Consider the following 19,837-nt stretch of genomic DNA (forward strand, 5'->3'; position numbering starts at 1 on the left):
TAGATGATATTGGCCAATCTATCAATTAATTTGTCACTGAGATCTTCCCCATTGAATGAAACCCAATTCGTCAAGCTCTCGATCACTCAGGTTAGGTCGTGTAAATTCGGGCTCGAACAAGTCGCGTACTTCTCCCATGCCATATTGAGGATTGTTTGAATCCCGCCCCTGCATTGGATTCTCTCCTGAGTCATACAGAAATTTATCCACCTCGTGTTCTAGCCATACTCCCCTCCCAATCATCCGCTCGTAGCCTTGCATAATAATCCTAACGCTTGGTCTGTGGGTATCATTTGACCACGGCAGTTCTGTGCGAATAGCCGACAGGAGATCGTTCCAACAACCTCTGTCGTATTCCAGGTCGAGAAGACCAAGCTCAACAGACTGCAGCGTTTTTGGCAGGAGTTTTAGTAAACCCAAAAGGTCAGTTTGTGAGGCGTCAAACCGGAAAAGGCTAAAGTGACGAAGTGCTGGCCAATCTTCGACCGGAAAGACACTCGTCAACAGAATTGGCGGGCCCCTAGGGCCAGGATCGAGTGTGGTCGAAAAGCTGACATGTTGTAAGTCTCTTGCTTCACCTAGAGCACGACGGAGATTTCCACTGCTTTCTCTGGCCCAGCGATATGTTCCAGTTCCTCCAACATGAAGTGGGAGATCCAAGTGACAGAATTTAGGCCGCTTCAATATCGCCGTAAAATGATCGTACTCCTCACACGGTTGTTCTAGCATCATGAAATTGATGCCAGTTATGAGCGACACAGTGTCAAAGCTAAGCTCCGAGACATTGTGATTGGATTGCGCCAAGATGCGGAGCACGATTCGAGTTCCGTGCCATTGTTCTTTATACTCCCCTGGTGCCTCTGACCAGGGGAGGGGATACTGGGTCACTTCCCATAAGCCCACCGTGGGCCATCCTCGCGGAATCGGGTAATTGAACCCGTAAGGCAGTGATCTGATTGTAGGGTTCCATACAGCGGAGAAAAAAGCCACCCATGTGCTGCGGGCGTAACGACGACTCTTTTCAAGGCTGGAAATCGGTCAATGCCGTAGACAAAAGCCTTCTCGTCGCTCCGTGAGGCCAAAACTTCGTTCTGCTGCCGCAACAACTTTTGATAGTACTCCCAGCTTTCCTCTGGGGGCATCTGTGCATCAACCTGTTTCTGTCGTGCGACATGGTAAGGATGATCCCGATCCCAGAACTTCCGGTGTGTGATGAATTGGATGTTGTCCTCGCACTCTTTGAGAAACCAGGATGGAGGATGATTTTCAGGGTCAATCTCAGGCAATCTGGGTGTAGGTGTTTGAATCCCATTCTCTATCATCGCATACTTCATCCTCTGAAGGAGGGGGAGCTGCAATGAAGCGCGCCTCGTCCCAGATTATTTCTGTGACTTGATGTCGAAACTTGGGATGGTCCGCCACGGCGTTAAACACCCCAATGTCCAGGGGGTTGGCAGAGAGGAATACCCGTGAGAGACATAACGGTATGATATCCCGGAACACTTTGTATGTCAGTCGCAGAGACTTGCGATCGCGATTGGTCAGGGACGACAGAATCAGTGACAGAATCTCTAGGGGTACGCCAGCAAGCCCGGGCATGTTGCCTCGCACTGGGGACCCAGCTCCGGACGCCTGTGACACCTGAGATGCCATGAGATGATTGCGAGTATTGCGAGTGGGGGTCTATTGAAAGGGCATGAATGGCGCGTAGTTGGAGGCGATGGTTTGAAAAGGACGAGCCCCACCGTGCTCTTGCGAGAACTACCAGGGTCCGGTATGATTGTTACCACTAGGCCCAATAGAAGCAAGCGGGCCCCGTCGGCAATCTTAAATCTCCACCACCACTCAGGGTCCGCGCACGGAAATGACATTGGCGATGAAGCCAGTGGTCACTCGTAAATGTACCGCAGCATTGCATTAGTATTTGCGCTGTGGTACTTCCCGCATACACCGCCTTCTTTATTAATCATACGATAAACCCACGCTCCTCACCCTTTATTCTCTTTCTCTGCCTAGTAACACCTTACAGTATATAGGGCGCAGGGTATTGGATACGAAACCTAGCACCCTATCAATTGGGAACTTCCTACAGGAACTGATGTGGAGAAACTTGAACGGCAGAAAACATAGTGGGCCCCTTAGCATGCCAAGGTACTACGGTGCAAATACTAATGCAATCTGACTTGTACATCAGGGGAAAAAGATAAAAGCAAAGAAACAGCTAAATAGCCCTCAGAATTGACGACGATCAATCGAACTAGATTGAAGGCCAATATTGGAAAAGGACCAAAGCCAGATAAATTCTATTTCACAAATCTCCATTATCAATTTCACGACTCCATGTCCACCTAATCGCAGTCTATCCATTTTAACTCCTTGCTTAGAATTGCACTAGGTCCTTGCCTTCCCAGTACGAATAGTCTTATTTGCGGCAATACCTGTCAAGATCGACATAGCTCCGTCGACATGCGAGTCCAGCCGCACCAGCACAGGTTTCCAGTTCCCTGCACACATGAGATGAGGTCGTAGCGTCTCAATGCAGTGGTTGACATGTGTTTTTGACAGTTCCGGGGATTTCTGAAACCCCTCCGGTGGCACTTCGTAGGAGTCAAGGTACGTGTACTGTCGAATCATGTACTGACACGACAAATTCGTTCCTATCAGGCAGATATATCTCAAACACATCATTATCCACATACCAGATAATGCAGCTAATGAAACAAGTCTATATTAGCTTCGGCACCTCCGCCATATTGCGTGGCATCCACCGGCCTATTGAGTGAGGATAACTTGTTCAGCGGAACGACGTTGATGTCGTGTTCCAAGTTTCTTCAGCAGCTTGTCCAAACCATGAGATTGACTACAACACTTACGTCTCCAAAGACGATCCCATGCGAGTTCTAGCTTGGGAGTTGGTGATCCCCGGTATATGGGCTCCTAGTGGAAGTTATTCACCCAGTCGACCTCATAATATTCCACTGCCTCTAGCAATGGGGCTAAAAAGTTGCGGTCAGCAGATATTTCATATATGTCGGAATACCTAAGCTGTGAAACTTGAAACCCACAGTAAGGTAATAATTGCATTGCACACTTCCGGTCACTGGGTGCAAGAATGGTGAGAAATGCAGCAAACAGCAAACATGCCCCTCCAAATAATGCAATTGAAATGGCCATGAGGACTTGGGGTCGGCAACATTGTCTATTGGCGGCTAATTTTTGTAACCCCACGAGAGGCGTATTCTGTTGCTCTTCATATTCTCCTGGACAGGGTTCTTCTTGAGACTGAGAAACTCTCATGTAAGCCGATGTGGCGACCATCTCGACTTCAGTTCAAAAGGTAGATGCTTTTGGGTTATGGTGGGCTAAGTGGAATTTTGAAAAAGGATTTGAAATAGGTCAAAGGAAGGACTGACAGCTTCCAGCGATTCTAATTCACGATTCCCAAGGCCTGAAATATACTCGTATTAAATAAAAAACTTAGAGGGGTCTGTCTGCCAGTCTCATTTGGCCAGGGTCTCAGGTGTAAGTGTGATCACGGTTTTTCGCCTGGCATACACATAATCTTCCTTATCAGGAAAAATTCAACCTGACCTTGGTCTCGCAACCAAGAGATCTATGGACGTATCTCGTGACTGTGCAAGCCTTCGTTTCTAGCTCCTAGGGGCCATAAATCCATGTTTGTTGACATGGATGATTAGAGGAGCTATCGCTATTAAACTAGCTCTAAATATATGTGGTTGACTGAAAGCTTAATACACATTTCTAGCAAATTCCTGCTACCGTACCTAGTTTCTCAGAGCGGCCAAATATCTATCAGGCCGGCTCTTTCGAGGTGGCCGTTCTATAAACGACCAGGTAATTGTAATTCACCTTAGACATGAAATATTGCAACCGCATAAGAGATTTAATCATTACTAGCTTACGTGCACATGGTCACTGACTCCCGGGAATGTCCTAATTCAGACATCTCGTCATCACGGCCCCTTCGGTATACATCATCATGGCTCAAATTGCCCTCGGAGACATTGATTATACCCTTCCCGTCAATCGACGAGTCGCGCCTTCGTGTCCTTGAGCGCATTGTGCTAACCGCATTGCGGGAGCTGAGTGCATATGTATCCCTGCTGCGTATTTTTCGACCATCGACGGATCGCAAGAGAGACCGTATACTCGGGATGGACGCGGTTATGATCACCAAGTACGTCTCGATATACAGCCAGCGGTCATAGTTGATTGTAGCCATTGTTGGCTCGCTGACTGAGGTTGCAAGAACACGGGTTTCGACGCTTTTGATGATCGAAGCAATCATTGCACTTATCAAAATAAAGCGTTAGCACTTCACCTGGAGAACTCGCCATTGGCGTGGCTCACAAGATTCCTAGCCCCAGAAGAGTAATCAGGCCCAGCTTAACTTGTAACTTGAGGTTCAAGTTCCAGAATACGTATGTCGAGAAGACAGCAAGAAATAGATCGGTTGCAGCATTGAAAGCTTTTCATGTGGTAGATCAGTCAGTGCTCTGAAAAGCCATGCACAGGAAGGGTATCCTACCTCCCTGGAAATAGCCATAATAGGCCTGAACATGCTGATTCCAGCATTTAGCTTCCCCCGCGTGATTCCAGATGGCGGATCCATGCCCAGGGCACTGAACAAATATTATGATAATAAATAGGGTGTTGACGACCACTTGAAGGCCGGCCAAGATCCACAGCATGATTCTCTGGGATTTTTTCTGAACCAGGAGACCAATGATGAAGACAATAAAGGATATTCGTCCTGAAGCCCCACCGGCAAGTCCAAAGGTCTGGGCCAAATAATCATGCATGATGATCTTGGGAACATTCGCGGTGCTGACGTCCGACGTCTCTTGACCGAACCCCAATTTTACGGCCAACGTAATAAATATTGATCCGACCATCGCCAAGCACTGGATGTGAGATATAAAGTTAGGGATGATCCGAAAAGGATACGATTGACTTTTCTGCGCCATGTGCAGAGTTAGCTGGTAAGAAAGAGGCTAGCTGACCAATGCGAAAGCCATGAGCACATCATCGGCACCAAACTTCCCGATTCTCATTTTCGCAATGATTCTCATAACGAGGACCAGAAGGGCAATTGCTGTAAGGCCCCAGACATCTCTGAGCAACTGGGGCCCAGAGTTATAGGATAACTCTCTGGGTAGAAGAGACATGGCGGATTTAGAGGCCTGGCTGATTCATCATCCAGGCGCGAGCTTGGCAAAACGAAGCTGCTGTCCTAGGGACCTGGGACATCAACCCATCGGCTTCATGGTTATAAACTGAACCCCATATCAGTTGTTATCACCAAGGGGCGATAGAAATATTGACCATCGGCGATCTCCATCATGCACTTATATGGCACCTTTAGGCGCACAGGGGCAAACTTGTGGGGTGGATAGGGTTTGTCGGAGGTCGCCGCCTTTCTGGCTTTCAGGGACATGTGACAGGCACGAAGCCAGATGCGGGTAACACTACTGGTGATAATGGATATAGCCCTGATTGGCCCCCGCGAAAAAAGCAAATCGAGATTTTGAGCAACCCCTGCAGCTGAGGCGGTCGGGCGAAGAGATCTGATGGATACGCCTGTTCCCCCTAGGTGATGAAATATACTTCTAGATCCCCAGATCTTGTGGGGGCAATTCGCTAATCTACATTGCCTCTAAGATCATTCACCGTTATCTTCAGCTAGAATGGTGTTGATAGGAGGTACCCGACAAGAAAAGGTTGAAGTTGTCACAGTGAGAGTGAAGCAAGCGACCTTCTTGATCCTCGACTTCTCCGAATTAGGCGAAAAGGTAGAAAAAGAATATCATTCCATGAAATCCACGAGTTCGAACGCATGCGACCTAGGGCGCCTGGAGGACATGATGTATTCGTGATAGCATTGGTGGCTACCTCAGCTTTCACCTGAAATCGAGTTAATTAGCTAAGTGTTTGGCTGGTCTATTTCCGTCATATGTACTTGTTCAGGACTCGGGGCTATGTAGGTCATAATGCAAAGTTTCCTGTTCTAGGGCTTTGCCCCCTGAGACTAATAGGACTGCTCTTGCCCCCTAAGCTCCCAATGCAGAGGACTTCCTTTCACAAACGCATTCAATAGTCTCATCCTTGTTCTCTGCAACCCTAACAATACGCAAGCGCAAGTGCGGATCATCTCCTCCCCCACCGTCCCGCTCCTTCCAAGGGACATTTTGTTCAGAGCCTAGATTCGCTCAGACCGAGGTCGAGAAAACCGAAGATGAGTGGAATGATCTTACCAACGCTCCACATACGTACAACTTCGTCACCTCCAAGCGCTTCCCTACCGAAATGAAACCATACCTCCCCCATCAGGTCACTTTTGTAGACGCATCCCAGCCTGAGTCAGAGTTTCGTCTTCCACACCCGGGCTTATTTGACTGTCACTATCGACCTGCGAAATTTTTCCACGCGAGTGGGATGGGGGAGGTCATTGATAAAACTCTCGATCGTTTGAAGGAACTTAAGACTGGTTCAGTATTAGCTCGTGATGGTACTACTGATCTGTGGTCTCTGCTTCGATACGCAGTCTAGGAATCTGTCACAGATTAAGCTGCAAGCTGCATGATTTGGCGAGAAGCCATCGGGCTGTGGGCCACGAAGCCCTAAACATGGGGATAGACTCAGCGCTAGACCAGGTTCTCTGCGGGGTGCAGAATCATCGTCGCCAACTCGGTTGAGCTTTTCCCGGCCACTGTTCTCGCCCACTTGGACACTGCTCTATGGAGAAATGAGTGACCTGAGAATCGATGAGGTGCAGATTCGATTGAGATGAATGTGTCATTCAATAGTGCTGTTTCACAGACAATTTGCGGAGAATTAATGATGCAAAGACCTAACAAAGCTTCGAGCCTGGACCGGCGTGCACTGCCATACAAGGCTACTATGCAATAAGAGCCTTCTCCCCGACTCCGAGCCATTTCGCACCAGAGGGACTGTATCCGTTTGAGCGGTGTAAGACATCCAGGGCTATAGCTGAGGGCGTGTATTTCGAAAACTGACTAACACTGAATTTTCAGCTTTCGCTATGGTTTCACCAGCTCTCTGCTCCACAAGCTCATGTTTTACGGAACTCTCCTTGGTCGTTCCTCGGAGATTTATCTATATAGCAATGGCCCGTATGAAATTTCCCGTGGGCAAATTTGACCCAACATGGCTTGATTGCTTAAAACTATGGCCAATGCAATAAACCCTACTGATCAAGGGAGGTCAGGTTACCGGACAAAATTCTAACTGGGGAGGATGCGAGCACCATGGATCCATTTTTGAGATTAACCCCGCACAATATTTCAAAGCGGCATTTCGACCATTTATGGACTATTTACTATTTGCGTTGACTAATCGTTGCAGATGACGACAGTCGATTACACTCTGGGGATACCCTTCCACGTACGGGAGCAAGTCCAGGCGGGGAGGTGGAGCCAATCACTTGAGAGTTTGGGTCCGATAAATTATCCGAATCAGAGCTTCCATTTCCAGGGTTCTCAAGAGCGCTTATCCGATCCTTTTCTAGCCATTTGAAGCCTCGGGCCGACCCCAGGCTCCCGTTACATCATCACTAAGGCTCTCTTAACTTCATCCGGCAAGTTCACAGTACGGTACTGGAGATGAACTGGGACTGCAGTCTGAGAAGTTTAAAAGGTCACTAGAATATCTCGGACCTTTTTTCCCTACAGAAATCTCTCTTCTATCTGCATTGTGCACGCATTGAGCTTGCGAGACATCAATTCCACAATGAAGTCTTCTTTCTTTTGGGGGCAATGAGCCTCCTCGCAGCCAGTACTGGATACTGTGCGACGGTGACCGTACCTAACAGTCTGTTGCTCAATTCCATCGCAGAGTCGGTCTCTCTGCCAATGTTCACTTGGTCGGCCAACGGAACCCACACTGCCAAGGGATATACTACCGAGGCAGCCGATGAGACCAGCGTCCAAGGGATGAAGGAGGACTGCGACAACATCAATCTCAACAAGAAGATCGCTGTCGACTTCCGTAGTGACGTTTTCGGCCCTGGAGTCATTGGATTCTTCTACAAGTGTGAAAAGATCCGCCAAGATACCAATCTCTATTGGTTCACTGTCAGCTCCGGCAGTTCCTCTCAGATCGACCAGCTGTGTGATCCCAACACAAACTACCCCATTGTTTATGACTCGCAGCACAACACCTGGTGGATTGATGAGCCATTTGATTGCACTCAGCGTACCTCCCCGGCGAGTTGATTCTAAGTATCTCGAGGCATACAGGTATCAAAGTTGGGGAATAGTCTCGAAATATGCCGTCCAGAATAAATGGTTAACTCTGTTTTAAAGACCAAGAGTACGGAAGTACAGCCAGCTATCACTGATATGGAGTGAAAACCGCGAAAGACGCACAGCCTGTGAGTGGTGGAGTCAAGCAACTTTTAGAATGTATATTGTTAGCCTCGCATTGACCCAGATCCCTTCAATCTGCCAACCTTTCATGTACATATTGTGATTCTTCACCATACAATTTGAAATAAATTATTCTCCGAACTCCCTAGGACATGCTGCAATATTGTATCTCGTGCTGTGGGAAATTCAGGCTTGGAGGCTAGTTCTTCGTCACCAGAGGCTATTTTAACGGCGAGAGCCTGAAAAACAACAGAAAAAATTGCGGACCCTTTGCGTATAGTCCGTCCATGACTTCTGCCTGAATATGGTTGATCTGTTTTTGCAAGCAAGAGTGAACGAATCTATCCAGTTGGTATCAAACGCTTCGGGTGATTAGTATTCCTCGTGAGTATCTATCTTGCATTTCCAGGCTTTTCTGTATTTTCAAACACGCAATGGGTTTATTCAGGCAGAGGATTCACGCATTTGACCTCATTCCCAGATAGCGTGTCCAAGCAATCATCCTCCAAACTATAAACTACAGATGTTCATTACGAAAGACATTCCAGAGCTTGAGTGAAAGAATGGCATATTCATATTAAAGCTTCCCTATCTCACAGGGAGAAGCAAAGAATAATATCAAGAAAACAGTTGGCTGGCTAGATACCAAATTCTCTGCAAACTGGGTGATACTCATCCGATATCTACCTGAAAATTCCAGTGTAAACCCTTGAATCAGAGCCTACGATGGGTGCTGGACTGGGCATTCCAACCCTCCATTATCACGGGCTTTGTAGTCCGTCGATCATGGAAACTTTTGCTTTGATCAGGTAATGGGTCACAAAACACCATTCGATGCTACAACCTGATGCCGAAGCTCTTGAATGATGAAGTCGCAATATTGATTAAACCGTTCAATCGTGGTGACGGTTTGTCCGTCCCATCCAATTCTAGCCAGGGCTGCCTCAACATGGGGCGCTAGAGCGCCTTCCAATCCCCTCAACACACTCAAAAAGGCCATGGAAGGAGATATCTCCACGCCATTTATCCAATGGCGGTTGAACTCGAGTCGAAGGGCTATGGTGTGCTCAATCGGGTTGAAGTAGCCATCATTCATCTGAAATCGGAAAGTTTCCGTGGTGTTTCGGCGCATGAAAGTTGCTTTGGCTTCGAAAATGAACTCGTCCGCTAGCGCAATTCGGTGGCCTCGCTTCTCAATTTGCCTGTACATATGCGGTGTCATCATAGAACTCAGCCAGGATTGTACCTGGATGGAGCTCTGGAGCCAATGGAGAGCATATGGGTCAGCCCTCCTTGGACGAGGGATGTTGATGTCGATCAAGTGGTCCAGGTGGTATGCCCTGAGAATATTTGTGGCTGCTGCCAGCCAGTGATCAAACCGGTGTGGGGTCTCCAACTTGGTGGGCCACTCCAGGGAAGAAATACTGATAACTGCAGGAAGACCAACGGCTTGATCAAAAGGGGGCTCTCTGGTAGGGAAGGTACTCCAGTCTCGGGTAGGGTCATCTAGAAGCTGGGCCAAAGCTGGATTGACTGAAGCCATGACAATATCAGTTTAGAGGGATGATGGACAGCAGTGTTGGCGCGATGCAACTCGAAGAGACAGCCTGTTTCACGGTTGGGTGTTCTCTGGGAACTGAAGACACTGTTAACTTGCCCAGACTGGGGTTGCGTGCGGTGAACTGCTGAGAGGTGATGATGCGAGTCTGGTGGGCAGTGGGTGCATGAGAGGCAGAGCAAGAGCAAGAACAAGTGTGTGCCAGCGGGTAGATGAAGATCTAATGATGAATGAAGGAAAAGCTCACTTCACCTGTAGCTGAAAATTTTTATATCCTACTACTTGGTAGCAAAGCTGCAGGGGCAGTTTGCCTGTATGCATCTTCGCTTTCAATTAAGTTACAATGCTTGTTTTGTGCCGTAGGCCCAAATGCAGAACGACCCTCCTTACAATATTACGACCCAAGTTTATGAGAATTAACCCGTCAGACCTCTTCTTGTTCTTCTTCAGTTTACTGGCTGTTTGGTTCTTAGTGGTGGCCGCGTTATTCGTGATCAACAGAGATGGTAAATGATCGGACGATAGTGGCCAGGATACCGGCGACAAGTTCGCTGTTTGAGCTTCCTACCGTCCCAGCTGCCAAATTGGCCTGGGGATCGAAGGGATCAGGCTCAGTTTGGCTGTGATAATTCTTTTCCGTGTTTGTTTGACATGGGACAATTCTCCTTCCTCTTGTTTAGATCCAGGATCATGCAATTTTATAGCAAGAATTACTCATTCCTCCAAAATTAGCTAATCATCATCCTATTTCTTAGCCATATAAGACCTTGTTTATAGCAATTTGAGTTTACTCCAACAAGGGCCTTGTCTCCTCGTTATCTTGTACTTCTTCCTGGCCCTGTGTCCGTCTCGAGCGGCTCTTCCAGAGCACTTTAGACAATGAGGAAATCAACCAGTTCCGTGAAGTCTTCCGATCTGACCTCTCTCTCTGGCGGTCCAAGTGCTCATTACCGGTCCTCTTCCAGCGATGCCGCACGCTCTTCACAAGGTAAAGTGCGCCATAGCCGACACCGATCGCTGCTAACGTCCCCAGTACTGCCACGATAACAGAAATAACTGTCAACGTACTGGCACGGCATCCAAATGGTAACGCTCGGAGCTCCCATCTCTCCTCAGACCCAAGTGGGCAGATATTGGCAGACCGAATGGGCGCCAGGATAGGGAGGCGTACAGGGTTGGGCACACAGGTGGAGGACTAATGAAGCGGTTAGCAGGTTTTGGGACAAAGACTGTGCACTTTGTGAGAGTCTAGCATGGCTGGATGCATTCAATAAGAAAACGGACATGCCTCAGACAGCAGGGACAGACATGAAGTGCCCCATTTTGACGAGAGGCGAGCGAGTAGTTAGGAGACAAAGCGAGGCACTCGGGGCGGGAACATGGAAGACATGAGCAAACATGAGCAAGAATGATCAATGGGCAATTGCATGAACGCTCCAAAATGGATATTTTCTAGCTGAACGTTTCTCATATCAAGATAGATGGTAAATAGTGTAACCTACTATCGCACACCAACTGCAACCAACATCACCCGTCAGACAAGACGAGCACGACTGGCGACGCCAGCAGACGTGGAAAATCGGGTCATCCAGAATGCTCGATGCATCGCTGTGATTCCCTAGGTTCTTACTTGGAACCATCGCGCGGATAGGAATTCTTACGTCCCACCTCGTGTGAGGTGCTCCACGACTGGGGGGCTGTAACGTGGACGGGAAACAGGCATCAACGCCGCCTCTCCATACATGGACGGTGAGAACACGCGCACAGATAGAGGACGATGGAAACGAAGTCAAGCACTGATGGGAGAAAAGCAAATGCTAACGACTTGGAAGGACGTTGGAAGGGCTGGAACGTGCGGGGCAGGCGTATAGAAACCTGGGCGGTCGAAGAGGGCTGTGCCTTGGGTCGGGCCAATGTACCCATGGATTTCAAGTCAATTGCGGCTGGCGCCGCGGCTCTTGAAAGGCCACCACGCGCATTCGGGCGCATTCCTTTGCCTTTCGGGCTTAGTCTGGGCGCAGATTCATCCATTCTGAGATTCCGTTTCATTTGGATGCTCCCTCCACATGAAACATCTACGCATCCCGCCCATCTGTGGTCGATCTTTGAACTTTGCTGGTGGTACAGGTAAATTAGAAGCTATCAAAAGTTGTTTGCATGACACCATGACGTGAGATAAAAATAAATGGCATAAGAAAGTGCCCCGTGCCAGCCATAACGAAGTCCATCGTCCACCAAGGTAGCAGTGCCAGAAAGGTCCACTTGGAGGCCATCGTCGCTTTCAACAAAACGTTTTCGCATTTCTTAATGGCCGAAGAGACGGGGACAAAGGAAATCGCTTAGACGACACGCTTGACCTAGATATGCGACCAGAGATTAGTCTTGCCCGTTCTGTATACCCCAGTCGGTCCGCAGTGACAGCACTCACCTCGAAGAATCGCTTCAACCACCAGACCTGGAATATGCCCTCTCCGATTACCACGGCCAGCTGGAAGATGCTCCACCACTTCACCCGACCGTTCGTGCTCTCCGCGGTATTCCGGTGCACCCGCTCGCGGACCACGATGTACGACTGCTCATCCCTGACCTGTGCGAGAGCGTCGGACAGCTTGCGGACTATATGTTCTCGGGTGATCAGCCTGGGTTCCCCCTTCCACCGCTGGGTGTCCGGCATCTCTCTTACCTTCTGCCTCGAGAGGGTCCTGCGACATCTCCGACTCCGGCACATAGACGATGCCGTGGACGTTGAAAGACACCTCCTTCGAGTTCGAGGTCCAGCCCTCGTTGCTGAAGCAGTAGTTGTATCTGCCATCGGTGTGTGCGGTAAAGGAGTAGTCTTCGTTGGAGATGGCTTGCTTGTAGTACTGGCGGTTGCGGAGGGGATCCTCGACCTAGAGCGACCATCGTCAGTTCTCTCTTCCATTGAATGGCTTGAACCCTTCCCTCTTTGCAGTGCTCAGGCACCTCCCCATGAGCGGAGCTTTCGACGGAAAGCCTCCGAATCAGGGGAAACCCGCAGCAGCGCACGCAGACATACCCAGAAATCAATCTCGAGGTTTCCACTGCCGCCAAACTCCCGATCGCCAACCTGGAAGGTGACTGTCATCAGATCATCGCGGTGAAGGTTCTCGTGGAAGCACTCTCGCGAGTGAGCCTTCAGCTGGATGGTGTGTGCGGTCGCGGCGGAGATCCACCCTAGCGCGGTGACCAGGAGGGCGGTGGTGGAGAATCGCATTCTGAAAGGACCGTGACCCAATTCCTGCGGGCAGGTTTGATCGAATTGGCGGAGGGGAGTTGGGCTGGTGGTGATGGTGCAGATGGTTCTCGGACGGGGCCAACGCGCAAGGTGTCAATTGGAGACGCTCGGACCATCCGCTGTAAACAGCGCCCTCGCCGCGGAGTGGAGATAAAAGCCCCAAGGATGAACATCAATTGACACCGAGCTATTGGGATCTCTGAATACATATTGGGCACTTGGGGAAATTTCTGGTTTGTCTCTGAGTAAACAAGCGGCACCCAATATCTAGCCAGAATCAATTCCCTAATAGTTGGGAGCGCCAGCCTAAGGAATGGAGGTGAAAATTAACTTGTGGTCGTCCATATAACCCATTAAAAACTTGCTGAATACCTGGTTTTGCTTTCAAGTTAAGAGGCACACCATAGTACACGGGCAGGATGTGCATCACTGACATGATCCTGGTTTCTTACTTGTATTTATTTTCGATTTACTCTACTCAACCGATGGTCATTTCGAAAGTTCACTAGGTTATACTTGTACCTGGTTTACAGACTACCGTGAGAGGGAAACAGCTTGGTGGTCTCGTGCCCCGGACGCCCATGCTCTGATAGATCATCTCTCCTTTGCCGTTTACCCAGGGGCATCTTTCCCCTCCACCCCACAGTATCAAGTCTGTGAAGTGGCAGGAAAATGATGTGCGCACGCTGGAGCCCCTACCGCCACGGAACCGTTTCGCCCGACGGATCCACGGATTAGCAATTTTGGTACAGAGGCGAGAGAAGATTCAAGTAGCCCTCAAGGCTGAGGAAAGAAGAGAGTTCATCCGGTCACAGGAGCAATCCAGAATCTGCCATTGGAAGGAAATGGTCTAGCGCACGCTGATCATCGAGATAGGGGCCCAGCGGAAGCTCCTCAACGCTGTTTCTTACCTGCAGTCTGTGCTAGCGCCACGTTCTATACACCCACCATGACATCTGGAGCTCCGACTCGCGGGTAGCGCGGCAAACAAATAAAGCTCAGAACATACCTGTCTATCGGTGTCGGTATTCCGCCGCATTTCCAATGACTAAGATGGACATGCACAGAAAGTGGGCTGCATACTTCCGATTCAGTGAACAGAGGAGTATGGGTGTGGCCGCGCTTGGATCGGTCTGGAATATCCATTTAACGACATCATGTACTTTACACTTTGACTCAGCCTTGCCCAGCCAGCACAAGTAAATCCTATTCGAGGTGCTTGGCTGGATTTGAAATGCAACGGTGGAAAAGAATGCCGTTGAAACTTGGCCGAAGTGGAGGTTGTATGGACAAGCGGTAATCTGGATCATACCAGTGTGAAGAGAAAAATGCTTGAAATTTGCCGAGATTTTTTCGCACTAACGGTTATAAAAGAAGGTGCGAATCTCGCTCGTGAAATGGACCTGGACAATCCGTGCAAGATCATTTGTCTTTTTCCGTTTGCGCCTTATCTGCCTGCGGCTAGGCTCAACCCGATCCGATCTGATCTATCTACCGTTTCGAGATGTCGTCCACCCCCATCCAAAAGTTCACTCTAATTTCCTCCTTTGCTGCAAATATTATTTATCTGTCAAATAAACATGAAACCCCCTCACCGAATGCCACTCAAGCTGCGTGGGACCCGAAGGCGCCTAGACAACCCGACGTCGAGCCGAATTTCGTATTTGGCGACCAAAATGGTCTTCTGAATCTCATGGAGAGAGTATTCTCTCTCCACGTCCTTGCACAAGAGACAGGAGGCCTGGATTCCAAGTCAATAACTCAGGCTCTCACTGTATGGAATGATCTGGAACATCTGAGGCCCCCGGAACCCCTCGATACGCCTCGTTATCTTTCGTTACATGCGGCCTGCGTATCGGCATTATTTGTGTGGCTTTATCTTGTTGTTCACCCAGAGGATATTGGAGACGAGAAAGTGCAAACCACTGTACATACTGGTCTTGTAAACGCAGAGAATGTCTCTGATTCCGAAACTTTCCCGTTCTTGCTTATTCCTGCCTTTTGCCTTGGCCTAGCCAGCATTCGAGACGAAGAGAGAGAGTGTGTGAAGGGTATTTTTGACAAAGCCGAGCGGTCGGGAATATCGAAGAGATTCAGAGAAACAGTCACAAAGAGCTGGAAAAGGCAGGATAGGGGTATGAAAAGGAGTTGGGATTGGAGTATTTGACTGGGCTTTGTCGTATTTTAACAAGGCTGTCACCATCTACCTAATACCGATGAATTAACGAGAGCATACAACTCAACTCGTCCTTCAAAGTTTCAAAAGACCACCGTCTTCGATCTAATAATAAGTAAGGCAAACTCACCGCACAAATAAAAGCACCGGTCTGGCAGGTATCACGCAGCCGAAAAATGCAACAAACCAGGCAAAAGAATAGAAGAGTTATATGCCCTACATATAGGAACTTAGTTAGCTCTCGTTATGCCTGTAGGTTGTTAGCAGTGGTTATGTAACACGCAGCTCGTCTATCACCGATGGTAGTAGATATAGAAGGATCCCAAGCAGAGGCAATTTGGTCTAAGCGATCGATTCGGTTTGTGTTTGCTGCTAGTTCGAACAACTTTATCGGAACTGAGACTCGAAAGAGGTATGCGGCATTTCTCTTCTTGGTGGAGGCCTGTATTTATTTACTCTGTCCCGATTTCACGTGCAGTTAGCTTCCAGACAGAGGGTGTGCCCCGAAGATCTTCAGCAACCCTGAAGACACGGGTTTTGCTTTTCTGAAAATCTCCATGACCCACGGAGGAGCACGCGCCCCGAGTGCCGGCTGGACCATACTGGACATTCAAAGTACCGTCTAGCGTTATCAGTGGGGGTGGGCAGATCTATTGGGTGACACCAACCAGTTTCTAGCAGCTCACGATGGCAGAGAGGAATCATTCAAGGACAGTCCAGTATCTTGAAAACTTTTCTCAAAGCATGAAGATACAGGGGCGGCCACTATACAGCTACTGCGGGATAGCTGGAGCCAATTTCCAGCCCTTAGTCTCCAGAATCAGGCTAGTGATTTGGAAACAACATTACTCTCAATGGTGTGTCCATCCATGGGGAAAGAATGGACGACGAACTCCGGGATCGAAGCATAAAAGCTCACTTGCGACCTCCTAGACCAGGGGCCTCTTGCGTACAGGGCTGAGGCTTAGCACGGACTCAGCAAAGGCATGACTGCCAACATTGAAGATGTGAGATTTTACTTGTTTATTTTCAAGGCGGATTTTAGACCCGACCGAGTGTTCACAGTGCTCACGATTGTTTCGACGGAAGAGAATCTTGTCTAGACCTTCAACGGGAGCGACCTAGTAATGAGGTAACCAATTGACATGATTGATTTGTTATCACCCCTAGGTTAACAGCAGGTTTCGTTATCTGTCGCATGTGGGGAATGGCGTAAAAATCAAGGCTTATGGTGATGCGGCAGCTAACCGTAAAAGGAAGCAAGCTTTCACCAAGCTTTAGCCCCAGTTAGATACTGCATTAGACTGTGCTCCTTGGTCACTGCTTTCATCCGTTATCTCGAGGCGATCCCTGCCTAACATCTCAAGGCAGTAGCTGAGTGCGCGTACAGCAATCTGCATGGGGTTCCCTATTTCCTGCGTTGTGCTTCAGGCTTGCAGCTATCATGATTATATCTACGTTGTCTTCTTGCCCGTTCAACTCACTGTCCTTTTTCCTGCAGTCAGTTCAAAGCAGTGTTACATCTTCCTTCACTTCCCCTAGCTTGTGATAAGATTGGCTGGCATATTCCAACGGCTTGGTATCTGAACTTCAAACCTTATGCAAGGAAGTGGGGATTATTGGTATGTGATGGCGCGAAAATCGTGGCACGTCATCTCTGGATGTCGTTATTGACACTAGAAATTAGCATGCTTAGCGCACTGTGCCGCTGGTTGTCTATAATTGTTGTCCTTGCCGCCCGAGCAAAAGAAAAAAAGGAATTGGAATCATCGACTTGGTGAAGGTCTTTATATCGACTTCTACTCCACATAAACTGATCTCGTTCCCGGAAATAATATGGGGTTCCTCAAGACCAATGAGGAAGTCGGGGAGACGGTGGTCTTCGACACCCTAGGGAGTGAGGACATCAAAGATGGAAGTTTACACTTCACAGCGGAGGGAGGAGAGAACTCCAACAAGTTGACTATCCAAGAGGCTAGTGGCGCTCCGGTTGAGCAGCATAGCCCTCTGGGATATTCGGTCGGTTGGGTCACTGTCGTCTTTCTGAATGTCAGTATGATGGTCGGTACCGGCGTCTTCTCAACTCGTGCGTTCTCATTGCCAATTTTTCCCATCCTCTGTGCCCATCTGATGATTCTTTAGCGTCGGCGATTCTCTCTGGGACAGGGTCGATTGGCCTTAGCATGTTTTACTGGTTTATCGGTTATCTCTTAGCGTACAGTACACTGTCCGTCTATCTTGAATTCGCGGCCTATTTTCCATCTCGCTCTGGCTCGGAGGTGGTTTACTTGGAACAGTCATTTCCTCGTCCTCGATACCTTTTCCCAACCGTTTTTGCAATTCAGACAGTGCTTTTCTCGTTCAGCAGTAGCAATGCCATTGGTGAGCCTTATTTGAGCAGCAGGAATATTTGCAAAATTGGAAAAACTAATTTGACATCCTAGTTATCGCCGAATACCTGTTCCATGTCGCTGGAACAACACCAACTGCATGGCAACAAAAAGGTGTTGCAGTGGCAGCGTACACGTTAGCTGTTCTACGTTCGTACCATTCCTATCCCTCCAATACACAGAAACTTAGACTAACGGACTGCTAGTTGTCATTTTCCACACTCGTTACTCGCTTCTCATTTCTAATGCGATCGGAGCCGTGAAGCTGATAACTCTGATCTTGTAAGTAACCTCAAAACAACAACGATATTCCAAACACCAATACGACCACTAACACATTCAACATCTGATAGTATCGGAATCACCGGGCTTGTTGTCCTTGGAGGCAACACTTCTATCAAAACCCCCACAGCAAACTTCAAGAATGCATTTTCGGGCACGTCAGACGCGACGGTGTACGGGGCAACAAATGCACTGATCGATATCATATTCTCCTACCAAGGCTACACCAATGCATTCAATGTGGTCAATGAAGTCAAAGTAAGACAGGACAATCTTACGTGCTCTCTTGGTACTCACACTAATCCGGTCCCTGGAAAAACAATAGAATCCCATCAAGACTCTTCGATGGAGCGCTCCTCTCTCCCTAACTCTTACAGCTGTTCTCTACATTCTAGCAAATATTGCTTACTTTACATGTGCCACAAAAGAAGAGATTAAAAATTCAAAGCAGGTCGTTGCCGGTCTTTTCTTTGAGAAAGTTTTTGGAACGGGAGGTGCATCAAAAGCATTGAATCTTCTCATTTGCCTTAGTGCTTTTGGCAATCTGATCGCCGTGCTCATTGGGCAATCCCGAGTGCTGCGAGAATGCGGCAGGTGAGGATCGTGATCTCCCATCCTTTTTCTTCAATCAATTTAACGATGTGATCAGGCAAGGTGTTCTTCCATGGACCAACTTTTGGACTTCTACACGACCGTTTGGAACGCCTATTGGGCCATATGCCGTGAAATGGGTATTGACAATTGTGATGATCCTTGCTCCTCCTGCAGGCGATGCGTTCAACTTTAGTATGAACCTCCCCCAATATCACATGGCCGAGACACTGAGACTAATACGCTACTCTTCCAGTCGTTGATCTGAGTATTTATCCCTCTAATCTTTTCAGTTTCATTTTGACCATTGGGTTGATCATAACTCGTCGTCGACGTCAACATCTTAAATTGGGAAGGCCCGAATACCGCTGCTGGGATGTGGCCGTGGGATTCTCCGTTCTCACTGGCCTATACATACTGATTATGCCGTGGGTTCCACCTCCCACTGGAGCTGATGGTGGAAACGTATCATTCTGGTACGCTACATATATTGTCACAGGCCTCGCCATGTAAGTTTTCTATGACCGTTTCCCCTTCCGTGCTCCTAAATGAGTGTGGTATGTTAACAAGGGCATAGTATCGGTGCTTGTGTTGTCTACTATTATGTTTGGGTTTGGCTTATTCCAAAATGGGGCAACTATCAGCTTCGGCAGACGATTTTGCACGATGACAATGGTACTACGGCACACAACCTAGTCAAGGTTCCTAACGAAGAAGTCGAGAGCTGGGATCTAAAATACGACATTGCTGGACGCTTGCGACAAAGACCCGAGACCACCTTTCTTGATAGTGAGACTACCAAGGGATAGATAGTAGTTATCCACCGGAGACATGTCACCGGTGCTGAGCATCGATGATTGATTGACAGTTTATGTGCCGCTTCCGTCGCCAGGGACGTTCGAGCAGACCATCACAGCATGATTCCATCACGATAGCATAGATACAAATGCACACAAATTGCTGCGAATAGTTCTGCGGCCGCCTCTCAAAAGATGTCATCCGGTCATATTTTAGGATCTCGCCTGTGCTAGCGGTAAAATTCTTTGTTGTGAAAAAAGAGGGTGATACTTGCGGTAGACTCACTCACGCCGGAGATTCAAACCATAGACTCAAATCTTATTCCAAACGGGAAATATCGAAGAAAGACGAAGACTGGTTCGACTTCAAAGACATTTA

At 48.4% G+C, this 19,837-nt stretch overlaps 8 protein-coding genes across 8 annotated transcripts; 3 read left to right on the forward strand and 5 right to left on the reverse strand.

Annotated features, from left to right (window-relative positions):
- Positions 1-33: 33 nt before the first annotated feature.
- Positions 34-1,599, reverse strand: N7482_005549 (uncharacterized protein; the record flags this gene model as incomplete). Its single annotated transcript, XM_056687674.1, has 3 exons — positions 34-952; positions 973-1,328; positions 1,393-1,599. 3 exons carry the CDS (start codon positions 1,597-1,599, stop codon positions 34-36), a joined length of 1,482 nt encoding a protein of 493 aa, XP_056543229.1.
- A 2,326-nt stretch (positions 1,600-3,925) lies between these two features.
- On the reverse strand, positions 3,926-5,189 carry N7482_005550 (uncharacterized protein; the record flags this gene model as incomplete). The annotated part of the gene is made up of 4 exons (XM_056687675.1): positions 3,926-4,313; positions 4,372-4,489; positions 4,550-4,979; positions 5,025-5,189. Coding segments are annotated over 4 exons (1,101 nt in total), but the record flags the coding sequence as incomplete, so codon positions are not given.
- Positions 5,190-7,796: 2,607 nt separating this feature from the next.
- N7482_005551 (uncharacterized protein) lies at positions 7,797-8,255 on the forward strand (the record flags this gene model as incomplete). Its single annotated transcript, XM_056687676.1, has 1 exon — positions 7,797-8,255. The coding sequence occupies one exon, from the start codon at positions 7,797-7,799 to the stop codon at positions 8,253-8,255; it is 459 nt and encodes a 152-aa protein (XP_056543231.1).
- Positions 8,256-9,225: 970 nt separating this feature from the next.
- On the reverse strand, positions 9,226-9,951 carry N7482_005552 (uncharacterized protein; the record flags this gene model as incomplete). The annotated part of the gene is made up of 1 exon (XM_056687677.1): positions 9,226-9,951. One exon carries the CDS (start codon positions 9,949-9,951, stop codon positions 9,226-9,228), a length of 726 nt encoding a protein of 241 aa, XP_056543232.1.
- An 802-nt stretch (positions 9,952-10,753) lies between these two features.
- On the reverse strand, positions 10,754-11,710 carry N7482_005553 (uncharacterized protein; the record flags this gene model as incomplete). Its single annotated transcript, XM_056687678.1, has 3 exons — positions 10,754-11,161; positions 11,469-11,574; positions 11,628-11,710. 3 exons carry the CDS (start codon positions 11,708-11,710, stop codon positions 10,754-10,756), a joined length of 597 nt encoding a protein of 198 aa, XP_056543233.1.
- A 595-nt stretch (positions 11,711-12,305) lies between these two features.
- On the reverse strand, positions 12,306-13,201 carry N7482_005554 (p24 family protein; the record flags this gene model as incomplete). Its single annotated transcript, XM_056687679.1, has 4 exons — positions 12,306-12,323; positions 12,395-12,582; positions 12,650-12,857; positions 13,004-13,201. The coding sequence occupies 4 exons, from the start codon at positions 13,199-13,201 to the stop codon at positions 12,306-12,308; spliced, it is 612 nt and encodes a 203-aa protein (XP_056543234.1).
- Positions 13,202-14,726: 1,525 nt separating this feature from the next.
- Positions 14,727-15,389, forward strand: N7482_005555 (uncharacterized protein; the record flags this gene model as incomplete). Its single annotated transcript, XM_056687680.1, has 1 exon — positions 14,727-15,389. The coding sequence occupies one exon, from the start codon at positions 14,727-14,729 to the stop codon at positions 15,387-15,389; it is 663 nt and encodes a 220-aa protein (XP_056543235.1).
- A 1,845-nt stretch (positions 15,390-17,234) lies between these two features.
- Positions 17,235-19,470, forward strand: N7482_005556 (uncharacterized protein; the record flags this gene model as incomplete). The annotated part of the gene is made up of 9 exons (XM_056687681.1): positions 17,235-17,484; positions 17,541-17,780; positions 17,843-17,938; positions 17,995-18,070; positions 18,142-18,328; positions 18,396-18,664; positions 18,720-18,856; positions 18,918-19,170; positions 19,239-19,470. 9 exons carry the CDS (start codon positions 17,235-17,237, stop codon positions 19,468-19,470), a joined length of 1,740 nt encoding a protein of 579 aa, XP_056543236.1.
- Between the last annotated feature and the right edge of the window lie 367 nt (positions 19,471-19,837).

The sequence above is a fragment of the Penicillium canariense genome, assembly GCF_028826845.1.
Source record: "Penicillium canariense strain IBT 26290 chromosome Unknown utg000003l_segment0_segment0, whole genome shotgun sequence".
NCBI lineage: Eukaryota > Fungi > Ascomycota > Eurotiomycetes > Eurotiales > Aspergillaceae > Penicillium > Penicillium canariense.